General features: G+C 48.9%; 1 protein-coding gene across 1 annotated transcript in view; it reads right to left on the bottom strand.

Moving 5' to 3' along the window:
* Positions 1-382: 382 nt before the first annotated feature.
* The window catches only part of LOC149364650 (segmentation protein paired-like), a 30,465-nt gene continuing 18,142 nt past the window's right edge, over positions 383-12,705 (bottom strand). The window contains exons 5-10 of the mRNA XM_089568725.1: positions 9,576-9,781; positions 8,693-8,873; positions 4,610-4,728; positions 3,592-3,857; positions 1,062-1,183; positions 383-508 (exon numbers count right to left, since the gene is read on the bottom strand). Coding sequence (XP_089424851.1) covers positions 402-508; positions 1,062-1,183; positions 3,592-3,857; positions 4,610-4,728; positions 8,693-8,873; positions 9,576-9,781 — 1,001 coding nt within the window. The 3' untranslated portion in view covers positions 383-401. The remainder of the gene's footprint in view (positions 509-1,061; positions 1,184-3,591; positions 3,858-4,609; positions 4,729-8,692; positions 8,874-9,575; positions 9,782-12,705) is intronic.

Below are 12,705 nucleotides of genomic sequence, written 5' to 3'. Positions count from 1 at the left end.
AGTTGTGTACCATCGTTTTAAAACTAAGTGCACAAATCCTTTCGTGATTGAACCACCCGTGCAATACACTAGCTAGGCAACGAAAACACCTATGTAGACTTGCGAGTGTGAACACAATTTAGCGGTTAATTTTTGTGGATTGTGTTTGGCTGTTCAACATTTGCTTTGCTTTTGAGTTCCATTGAATGATGCATGCACTTTGTGTTAGCAGTACAGAGGACACCAAATCTCAGTGGGAAATAAGGTAGTTGTATTAAAATGCAAGTGAAGTTGATGGCTTAAATATAGAAGCTGATCACAACAGAGTAGATAAGAGCCATTCACATTTATCCTGTATATATATATATATATACAAATTTGGCCAGCACATAGCTGATATGAGCAGCATAGCAGGATTGCTCTTAGAGAAAGCCTAGTGCAACGACATGCTCCCGGGATTTCTGTCGCAGGCCTGCCAGGGCTGTGACTGGCATGTCGAAGTCCTTGCACATCTGGTTGGCACTTGCTCCTGGGAGAGAACAAAATTTACAGTAGTAGGTGAGATGTTTCAGCATTGGTGACTCATATTAAAAAAACACAACAAAGGCTGTTGAAAGCTAAATTGGCGTTTCAGAGAAAAAAATACTTTTTAAGGTAGTAGGTTCCTTGAGGGCTTGTTTATGTGTTTGTGGGAGTTTAATGTCCCAAAGCGACTCTGGCTATGAAGGACACCGTAGTAAAGGGCTTTGAAATTTCCACCACCTGAGGTTTTTTAATGTGCACTGACGTCGCACAGTACACGAGCCTCTAGCATTTTGCCTTCATCGAAATGCGACTGCCACGGCCGGAATCGAACCCGCGTCTTTAAGGTCGGAAGCCAAGCACCATAACCACTGAGCCACCGCGGCAGCTTTTCCTTGATGGCTTGGTAATTCAGATACTTGGCCTGAAAATCTGGCACTGTAGAATGTCATTTTGAAGGCTTTACATTTATAAAAAAAAAAAAAAGAGCACTTGTATGGGGAGATTGCAGCTGTGTGCAGGTTTATGATGAGTAATATGACTATCTTAAAGTGGCTTACCTGTTGTGAACTGACCTCCATACGGAAATGCCGGCTTTACATCCATGCCCATCGCACCATGAGAGCTGTTGAGGTTGTTGAAAGTGCTTGATATGAACCCTTCAGTGTTTCCGATCATACCACTGCAAAGAGAATGTTTTTCCAAGAATTTAACACTGCATTCCTGTTTCAGTGAAACATGCGTTTAAGTACTAAATGTTTTATTTATACACTGTTCCAGCCTCTTGCCAGAAGGAAAGTCTACAAACAAGCCATAAATTCACTTCAAGAAATTCACGACTGCTTTCCAGTTCTTAATCTCTACCTGTAAAGACATGGCATCCTGGGGCCTCTCGCCATAAATATTACTTTGCATAGCCTCTAGCATTGTCTGCATGGTTAGGCCTATAAGCATGGCTTGATGGTGACGTAGCACTCTGCCATATAAAGCCTTTCATATTTACATCTTCAGCTGTTTCTACTATATGTCCACGCATTTTAGAGTGCAGCTCTTAGGCGCCCGTTTCCGGGTTGAGCGACGTGCCTCGCCGTCGTTGGCGTAAAAGAGCGCGGAGTGCAGCGGAGAATGAAAGACTGCGATAGCGAATAGAGCGCAAGGAGGAGAGTGGATGAGGATGGTATGGCGGTAGCGTGGGTAGGATGCGCGGCGGTTACCGGCGGCGCCAGAGTAGCGTGCGCCAATTACGTCGTCGGTAAGGTATGTGTCGTTCGCTACGGATGGCGCTAAAGTAACGCGCGCTGGCCGTTCGCCCGAGGCGAGGCTTATCAGCGGTGGAGTACAGTGCGCTGCCGAAGTCGGAATCCAGAACCGCCTCCGCTCGACACTGCGTGTTTCGTTTGCGGTCACCTACGGTTCGAGTACCGCAGCAGCTGCGCTCGAAAATCGCATTACCGAGAAGCCTAACTGTCGGCCAATTTTTCCTATTCGTCTCATTTGCTTTCAATCACGTACGCGACTACAGGTTTCTATATATGTCAGTTTGGTTATCTTTCTTTTCCTATGCAGGAGAAACTGGAAATGCTTTCACTTTTTGGCCGCGTAAACCAATCAAAGAAAAAAACGAGGGGACACAGCCCCCGCCTTAGGGGTATGACGCGATAGCGATAAGGGGTTTGGTTATTCTCGACTTTGCATTCATAGATCGCTGGGAGTTCTTGTACCAATCTAGGTGCTGTGGTGCAGCAGTTAAGCGATGCCCCACTGCCCTGCGGTGGCTGATGCTGCTATCGGTGAGGCTTGTGCGACCCAGGGGTTGCTCTTCCCGAGCAACCTCTCGCTAGCGATCATTAGCTGCTACCTGCCACGGTGGGCAGGTTGGGATGACGCCACAAGGTCACGTGATTAGGTTGTTGGAGTGGGCGGTTGCTCCGGCCGCTCTGAGGCTTCAAACGGTCGACGCCGCTGACTCTGGACAATTTTATTGCGAAAGCAATACTACTTGCACTTTCCAGGGTGACCACCATTGGCCTTCATTTGACCTTGATTGCATTAGTTGGATTAGATTAGAGTAGATTACATTGGATTGGATTGCATTGGAATGGAATGGATGGGATTGGTTTGGATTGGATTGTATAACCGATGCATCACCACAAGTCTAACCACAAGCACCACCACCAGCTACACTACCAGCTGTACCATGGCGTAGGTACGGATATTGCTTTCGCAATTACCGGGCTTAACCAAGCTAAGCCACAGCGAATTTTTTTCTCCCTATATCGGGGCACTAACGCTCTCGCGGAAAAATTTGGCCACAAGAGACTCCCGAAATGTGGTGTGCAACTACAGCAGAAACGCAATTTCCGCCGATTGTTCAAACAAGAACCCCACGTATTCGTCAGGCCAAGCAGCAGTGATGCACTGCTTAAATAGAAACCGCCTATTTGGCGAAGCTTAATGACATAACAGACGACACCCGGCGTTTCTTTTACAGCGGCTAGTTTCTACCATTAGGCTGTTCATCCCCATTCTATTAACCGATGTCACACTTAATTCTCGCTGATGATTGTTTGCTAATTCCTCTGCTGAGTACTAGCGTAATCATTATTTCGGTTTGTGCTGACTGCTTACATCAAACAGAATGCGGTGCGGCAAGAAAGAGCGCGCAGAAGGCGTACTGACCATAAAATCCCATGTTTCAGCGTGCCATCTGTCCTAGTATTTCCTGCGCCGACTGTCAAAGGTCCTTCTTCCCAATTTGTAGCACTTTATGACGTGCAGAGACGTTAAAGCGCCGAATGCGCTTTAACGATGCAACAGCGATTTTTTTTTTTTTAATGCGATGTTCGCACAACTCCGCTCTTGGTACTGCTGCTAAACCACTGCTGCGAACGGCGGCTCTGAAGGCAGGGGATGGTGGCTGTCCTAGTGGCGCCATCTGTGGTGGACGCCTCACAACGCCATGTCCTCGCACGCCCACATCGGCGGTTCTTGCCAATTCGATCTGATCTAATCACCTGCACGCACTCGCACCTCTGAGAGTGTTTCTTTTTTAGTGCCATGGCCCTAGATCTGTTCGCGCTTGTCCCTCACCCGAAGTTGTCCGAGGCGGCGCCGAAAGCCGCGTGGTGGCCAAACATGCCAGTGGCCGTCGCCGCCGGCGCCTCGGTCCTGGCAGAGAGCGCCGAGCTGACGAGTCCCGCGGCCGGAGACCAGGCAGCCATGTCGTTGGCTGCGCTCAGCGCCGGGATGTGGAAGTCCGGCACACTCAGCGTGGTTGGGCCCCCCGTAGCGCCTCCGCTGCCGCTCACTGTGGCCCCGGCACCGCCGGCGCCGCTGCCGGCTAGAAGACCGTACACCTGCGGCCGAAGCGACGGGAGCTGGTCAATAGGCTACGCGCAATAACAAGCTGCTATTACAAGCCTCAGTGACGCAATGAGATCGCAGCACTCAAGCGTTTCCTCATTCTGCCTCCATCGACCCTAGCAGCCGGTCTTCGATTCCGTGATCTTCATGTCCATCACGAAAAGGTCATATCCGCTGGCAACTGCAACAAGTACAGTCCGTGTATTTTAGCGATGTGCAACTCAGTAATATGAGCTTTGTTTCCCGGTACCTTGGAATAAGCGGCACCGATCACGTCGAGTGTTTGTTCATAGAGCTTTGTTCATTTTTCATTCTTCTCGGTATGAGTGCGGTTAGTGCGTGTGAAAAGGGCTCATAAAATGCCACGCGATTCGGCTCGACGTTACCTAGTGAAAGCATAAACGAGGTGATATTCATTAAACTTTTGTTCAAATCAAACCATCCATTCTAATCAGTTTTGGTAAGGACGGCGGTGAAGTTATACATGAGGTAGCTGTAGATGGCGAGGCGGTAGGGTACTGTTACATTGCAATAAATATCTTTTTTTAATCACGTGAAAAAAAATGCACGGAGTCCATCGTGCTGAAAATTTGCTCGCTTTGTCAGTATGAGTGGCAGCTTCTATGAAAGACCACCGTTTTCACTAATGCGCCTCCAGGTTGTAAAAGCAAAGAGCGAAACATTTCTCTTAACACAGAGGGGCAGACGGGCGTCTCTCGAGGTACAGCAGACCGGAGCATCTCACCTGTTGTGACAAGGGGCCCCCGTTGATGCACGATTCAGTTGAGTACGAGCTGTATCCTGACTGTGTGGCTGAGTTCGACGGCGCCAGTGACTGGTGTGACCGATGCCACGCTGAAGCATCTGCAACGATTAGATATAATTGAGAGATTAGATTAGACGGAAATTTCATTGAACATGAAGAAAGGTTAGCAATGGCGCTGACGAGGTAAGAGGCCTAAAATACTTCGCAGGGACAATACAGTGACGCTGCCCTTTTCGTGGCCATCCTGAAACTGATGAGGGTTGTCGAAATAAAAGCAGTCTTTTTTTTTTTTTTTCGCATTATCATGGTTGGTTGGTTTATGGGGTTTAACGTCCCAAAGCGACTAAGGCTATGAGAGACGCCGTAGTGGAGGGCTTCGGAAATTTCGACCACCTGGGGTTCTTTAACGTGCACTGACATCGCACAGCACACGGGCCTCGAATTTCTCCTCCAAAGAAATTCAACCGCCGCGGCCGGGATCGAACCCGCGTCTTTCGGGACAGCAGCCGAGCACCATAGCCACTGAGCCACCGCGGCGGCGTCGCATTATCATGGATTTATGGAAAGGGAAGAACAGAAATAGTAATTTAAAACTGACTTTTAACAGTATGAGGTTTTTCCCACAAGCGCGAACACCTATGAACTGGCCGAGTCCTTTCTTCAGTGTTCTCAAAGCTCGCTTCGTGTAGCTATCAATATGAGGTCCTCGGAATTCTTTAAGTAATCTCCTTCAGCGAGCACATTGAAATACTTCACCAATAGCTAGCTTGAAAAAGAAAAAAAAAACGCATCTTATATGGTTGGTCGAGATCGATATAACAAAACACGTCGTCATTTCTTATGTACAGTCGAGCGCGATTTGAAGGTTATCGCGCGAGCGTCGACCAGCCTATCACTCCAGGCACCGGCGACCGGTTTTGGAACAGGAAAAAATCATGATTTCGCAACCTTCTCTCACTAGTTCGCTGTTCCATACAACAACCGTCACCCCCGCGACAAACCCACCGCCCTTTCTCTCTATTCTAAGCTTTCCATTTGTTTTGATAAAGTGAGCACTTGGTTACCTCGTATCTTCGCCGGCGATAACAAAATTGGTGGGAAAGATCTGGTAAAGCCAGTGCTTCCCTCGTCTTGATGTTAACGACTTTGAAGTTGGAAAAAATATACCAACGCAGCATCGCCTCGTCATATCGCCTTTGTTCACCAGATAATACCGAAGAATACGTCGTGCGCACTACGATCACTGCCTGATCGCAGAACCCCCCCAAAAAAGGAACTGATAGCCCGGCAGGGAGTGACGGCTGCTGAAGGAACAGCAAAAAGAGTGAGGGAAGCTGGCCTGATACCTCCCTCACCTCGGCAGAGAATTCTGGGCCATGGCGCTGTTCACGTTCCCGGTCGACGCTCGCACGATAACCTTCAAATCGCGCTCGACTGTACATCCTGCTAAACTTCTGACCAGAGATAGGCAGCTTAAATGGGGATCTATTAGAGGAAAATGCTGCACTTTCCATGCACACAACAGCGCGCCGCCCGCAAAAAGTCCTCCACGCTGCTGCGCTCAATCTTGCTCTAAGTTCGACATGCGTTGTTTCGGAACTTCACGGCTTTCAGCCCCGAAGGCTATTGGCTTCTGACTTCTTTTTTCACTCTGTCCCCTACTTCTGCCTGCCTCAAATGTCACACTATTATGCGAGTTCGCCCCAACGAGCAAGTCTCCAAAAATGTTCCCTTCCTTGCTTCATTACCTGTAAAGATTGTTTCACTGCATTTACAGTATTACTGCTAAAAAGCCAAGCCAACGCGTTGGAGGCACCGGTTTGACAGCAGCGGGTATGACAAATCGGTTGCTCTTGTTTTAAATTGCATAACATTTACACACATCCGTGCACAATTCATGAAGTCGTCAGACTATTACGTGCCTAAAAGGGCTACTTAAGCGAAACACGTGGTGCGAGGAGATGCGGTGAGAAAGGAAGACAAATGGGGCTAGGAGGTGGCAGGACTCATTCGTGTTCTACCCATGCATTGGACAGAAGGAGCCACCTAAGTATATGGGCTTTTTGAGGAAGTGAAATGTGCAGTAACTGTCTCGCTTCTAGATGGACAGCTCAATCGAGCTACCTGAGGGAGTGATGTGCTGGCATGAGGTTAGGAAGGGGTCCTGCCGGTCTGCCAGCTCACTGGCGTATGTATAATGCTCGACGGGGGACGAAGGAGTCGCGAGGGGTACGGAAAACGAACACGTAAGGAAAGGGCAAAGTAGCAGCGCGACAATCAATACAAAGTTCAGAAGGATCTCAGGCAGCGGGAGCAGCAGGACCTGAAGGAACTGCGGCGGTGGTTCCAAAAAGGTTAGCAGGTGGTGGAAACCCAAGAGCGTGAACGTAAGAGGTGTAACGAGTGAATAGAAGGAAAAGGCCGAGGTGCGCCTAAGAGAGGTGTGCCGCATAAAGTACACAGTGTAATGCAGTGCACTTTTAACCTACTTGGGATGCAGTATTATCCGAGCCCACAAGTCAAGCGTTTGTAGGGTGTTCGGAAGCAGTTGCGCTGCAGCCATTTCACTAGAGTGAAATACGCTTTATTTTTCACTCATATTGGTTTAAGCGATGGCTTGAGTGATTTCTGGAGCTAAAGTCTGCCCCCAACCTATTTTAAGAACGTTTTTTTTTTCCCCCTTTTGTCGAGATCTGTGCTCAGGCCTATAAAACCACAGCGCTCACGGGATTACTTAAGCGCTGTCAACGGGCAAGGAATTTGCGCTCACGAAAACTTGCGATGTTTTCTGTTCATCCTAAAATTGGTTTTTGAGGGAAGGAAATGCATCGGTATCTGTATCACTTCTTAGTGGACGCCTCAACCGCGCCGTGAGGGAAAGGAGGAAGGTGGGAGTGAAAGAAAAAAAGGAAGAAAGAGGTGCCGTAGTGGAGGGCTCCGGAATAATTTCGACCACCTGGGGATCTTTAACGTGCACTGACATCGCACAGCACACGGGCGTCTTTTGCGTTCTAGCTCCCTCCATCGAAACGCGGCCGCTGCGGTCGGGTTCAAACCTTTTCCATATTTTTCTTTCTTCAACGCGTGTTATGACGAAATATAATTCTCCCTGTCCACTCTCAATATGTTGGAGAGACTGCGGCATGAAAAGTGTGTGAAGGTACTGTTTTCTAACGCGTGGTTAGGGCCAGAAAATATGTGCAGTGCGAATTGCATATAAAGTAAAGTTGAGCAATCAACCCCGTGTCCGCTGTCGACAGAGATCCGATGCTACTTAGTATAAACCCTGCATATTTAGTTTGTCCACACGACTCTCTGCCCACAGTGACGGGATTTGAAGGCGCAGGCTCCTTTCCCAAGCAATGTAGCCCTAGTAAGCCGAGCACCAGGCCGGGCCATAGCTTGTACCCATTTTGAGAAAACCGGTGGGTACCCATTTTGAGAAAACCGGTGGGTACCCGGCCGGTGGCGGGAGTCGAACCCATCACCTCCCATCATTTATTTAATAAACACCTAAAGGCCCTCAATCGAGGGTATTACATAGGGTGGAGCAATGACACACAAAGCAAAACAAGAATGAGCAAGCGCCAAGGTGCAATACATAAATACAGAAAACACAAGTAGGAAACAAAACAACAAACAAACAAAAACCTGTAGTATACATTGTAATTTACACGAAAAAAGAACAGATAGCGTTTTAGAGGCATAACAACCGCAGGAACAAAACAAAATAACAAAACAGCTGAATGCAGCATGTGGTACAATCAATTAGTAAAGCTGAACAGACATTTGGGTTGTCTTAAAAACGTCAGTTTTCTTTACGCGGCGTTTTAAATTCATTCAGCAGTTCAAACATGTACCAAAATGTTTTTATAGAATTGTATTTCGGTGAAGGCACATTTTTGTCTTTCACTGTTGCAATGTCAGCTTGCTGCTCAAAAGCGCGATCAGGCTTTTTTGGGCAGGAAAAAAGCTGACTTTATCAGCTGGCGCACTGCGAGAAATCTGCATCCTCGGCGTTCACAGAACCTGCAATGCGCGCTTTCTCAACTGTACACGCACCGTGGTGCTGCAGCCCCGCGGAGCCCATGGCGGAGTCCAGGTGGTGGTGATGTGTCTGGGCGGCGGGCGCCGCGGCTGCGGCAGCCTGCGCGTAGCCCAGCAGCTGGCTGCTGTACGCGGGACCCATGGGCTGGGTGCCCAGCTGCTTGCGCCAACGGGCACGCCGGTTGCTGAACCACACCTGTGGACGCGATCACGGGGGCGATTAAATGGGGGGCTAAAGGAGATGTCACTTTGAAAATGTCAGTAAGTCAGTGAATGAACCAATCAATCAGTGAACGAACCAATCAGTCAGTCAGTTAGTCAATGAATGAACCAATCGATCAGTGAATGAACCAATCAGACAATCAGTGAATTAATCAATCAGTCAGTCAATCAGGGAATGAACCAATCAGTCAGCCAGTTAATCAGTTAATGAACCAATCAGCCAGCCAGTCAATCAGCGATTGAACCAATCAGTCAGTCAATCAGTGAATGAACCAGTCAGTCAATCAATCAATCAATGAACCAAATAGTCAATCAGTGAATGAACCAGTCAATCAATCAATCAGCCAATGTCAATTCATGGTCAACTCATGGTCGTCGTCAATCAATTCAATCAATGGTAGGCGCTTGGATAGTCTCTAAGCAAGCAACAAAGAGAATGGCTAGAAACAAACTTCGTGATGATGTTTTTGGAGGCTGCAAGTCAACTGTTTTCTGCTGACCGCTATAGCTATATTCTGTACTTAAAGGTATTCCGAATGTCGCCTATTATAAGTGTAGCCTACGGTAAGCGATGTTAGCGATGACGAGAAGAACTCTTAGCGAAGAAATTTGGGTTCTCCTCTTTTTTGCAACGCGGTTCAGCGACAGTAAAAAACGGAGAGAGCGCAGCCCTTGCCTGCACTCTGGCCTCGGTGAGCCTGGTCCTCTGGGCGAGCTCCTCGCGCGTGTACACGTCCGGGTACTGGGTGCGCTCGAAGGCCCGCTCCAGCGCTTCCAGCTGGTCGGCCGAGAAGGTGGTGCGCGAGCGACGCGTCTTGCGCTTCAGCAGCAGGCCGGGCTCCGAGTCGCAGTCGGAGTCCTCGTCCAGTCCGCCCAGGCGACCTGCAGCGAATGAGCGAATTTAAATATCACGTATATGCGCAGTCGCGATTGAGCTTGCACGTCCCACCGGCAGCGTTGAGGGGGAAGGACTCAACTGAGGGAGCGAAGGAACGAAAAAGAAAAACGAACGAAAAGGAACGAAAAAAAAAATAAGAGCAAGGCGGAAAGAAACGAAAGAGAAGAAGTGAGAAAGAAAAAGAAAGAGAATGAAAGAAAGGGAAAAAGAAAATCGAAGGAAAAAGAAAACAGGACGCATAAGAAATGAGACAACGAGCAGCCAAGTTATGCAGCCTGTTCCACAACTGCGGGTAAGACAACTAAGCATGCATGCGCAGACGGCATCTAAATGCGCATGCGCCGTGATCCATTATCCTTATAGTTCATTGCGTTCTGCGCACGCAGCATTAGAGAGTTTTAGAATGGAAAGCTTTAGACCAAAATCCAGGGAGATAGCCGGTCTGCGCAGAAAAATGCGCAGAACAATAACCCGAGGGGAGTTATTGCGCATGAGGGTACCCCTTTTCAAAACATTTATTAACTCTTGCGAATACGCGCCGGTGCAAATCAGATCACGGCTCAGTCAGCCGTTTACAAGCCGCTCTAGAAAAACGGGGGTCGGCGTTTCGATTTTCTGAGTAGCCAACAGTGCATGCATGTTTTCATTGTTTTATTGTGCGATGACCACCTCTGGACGCGAGTCTGCGAGAAGATGGCTGATGGCCGAAGCCATGTTTAATTCCACCAGACGCCAATGGGCATATCCCTTTTTAAATTTAGCACCAGATTTTGTTGAGAACGCAGACGCCTTCGCCTACATTACAAACAAGCACGAAGGGAAAAACGCTTGCCGTCCTATAATGAAAAACGAATGCGCCGCCATAGGTGAGACCAATCGGTCAACGAGAACGGTCGACACATCCAACTCCGCGGAGTGCACTCCCCTTCCTGTCTTCGAAGTACTCTCTAATGAAATCGACTTCCTCACCCGTGTCGCCGCCGCTGGGCTTTGTCTAACCGGAGTGGAAGTCTCTTTTCCTTTTCACCGTCAACAAGGACCCCTTGCTGAGCCGTTCGCAGTGGGAGCGGCTTATGCGGTGCGCGTGCTGGGGTGGGAGAACCACGTCTGCAGGGAGTCGCGGCGGGATTCACCGCGTGAGGTTTTTTCGCGACACTGCGGCATATCCCCCTCTAGTTCGCCATCATTCACTATCCAGATGTGTAGACTTTCAGCACGCCATTCTCTTTGCAACTGAACGGAGTGTTCTCAGCATGCGCGCTAAGCGTGTATAATCCGCTGATGAAAAGCAAGTATCTAGACTCCTAACGGGCTTCGTAGAATTTTTCGAAAGCTCGGAGCGGGTCGAACTGAGCGAAGGCTATTTTCGAGCACTCATGGAAGTTCTCGGAACCCGATCAAACAGGAAATGGTTTTTCCTGTTGAATTGCTGTTGAAGCCGCTGATGGACAGCGGACTGTACGTCGCCGAGGAAATGCTTAATTTGAAATATTGCGCCGGAAACGGAGCTGGATTAAGCTTTCTTGTAACCATTCCAGAACCCTCCTGCTCACAAGCCCCTCGCTTCTCTGCTCGAGCATGCTTTATATATACAGTCGAACCTCGTTATAACAAAACGGTCTATAACGAAATAATGGATATAACGAAGAAATGATGATTCCACTTGGAAGCTCGGTCAACACGGGCTATAACGAAGCTACGGCTATAACGAAGTAATCGCCGGGCCCCCTCAACTTTGTTATAAAAGGTTCAACTGTATATATTTTGACGTCCATGGACCTTCCTCAGTAAGCAGGCCGCAAACGTGCCTTTTGCGACTCGGAAGGTATCTCGAAATAAGGCTTTAAAAAGATTATCGCGCGCTATAAGCCGCCGGTTATCGGCCGATATATAAATGCTGATCTCACTGTATAAGCGTCACGGCATACAACTTTGGAAATCAGAGCGAAAAAAAAAGTTCTGTCAGAAGTCTTCGAATGTTGAGGAAGAAAGACGGAGAATAAACGCGAAAAGGGCGGCGAGTCGTCCATCACCGCTGCTATTGAATGGAACGTCATCATTCAACCTGTCCTGCGGCGCATAATGCGCACACACTGGCGGCATCGACGCGAGAAGGGAAGGTACAAATCACGGGGGGTGGGCAGCAGGGAACACATGCGACGGTGTACCCGCCGGGGACAGGCCACACAAAGGGAAAACCAGGGCGTAAACAGGAAGCACGCTCATTGGCCGGTCGTCCGGAACGCCCCGCCGAGTTCGGACTCGGGCTCGCCTCACTCCCCCTTTCCCTTTGTGGGACGTCCCATATCGCGACATTATACGGCACGCGTGTTGTGAGCGCGCGTGTGGTCGGACCGACCGCCGGGTCACGTTTGCGAGCGGACGCTGAGGCTTTGTATAGTAAGCGAGAGCATGGCAGTTCGCTAACCTCGTTTTGCAAAAAATTGAATTTCGGGCTGTAACGTCCCGAAGCGGCACATGGGCTATGAGGGACACCATAGTGGACGACTCTGGATGAATATACCGCCTGGGACTATAGTGTGCGCTGACATCGCACAACACATGGGTGTTCTTGCGGATTCGATCCCGCAACCTTGGAATCAGCAGCCGAACGTCAAAGCCACTGAGACACTGCGGCAGGCCTTCGATTGTTTTGCAAAGTACAGCTCGATATAATGGCTTTGTTTTTTAACAGCTCAACTTTACATTCATAGGTCCTTTGGAGTCCCCACACCACTCCTTCCTCAGTGGTGCAGAGGTTAAGCGATGTGCCACTGCCCTGCTACTATATAGGTACTGCAACCGGTGATGCTTGTACGACCAAGGTTGCTCTTCCCGAGCAAACAATAATTAATTTAACTGCCACCTGGTGGGCAGTTTGCTCCCAATCCGGTGGGCAGGTTGTGAT

The sequence above is a fragment of the Amblyomma mixtum genome, chromosome 2 (assembly GCF_055824585.1).
Source record: "Amblyomma mixtum isolate Tamu chromosome 2, ASM5582458v1, whole genome shotgun sequence".
Taxonomy (NCBI): Eukaryota; Metazoa; Arthropoda; class Arachnida; order Ixodida; family Ixodidae; genus Amblyomma; species Amblyomma mixtum.
This window is presented reverse-complemented; position numbering and strand designations above follow the sequence as displayed.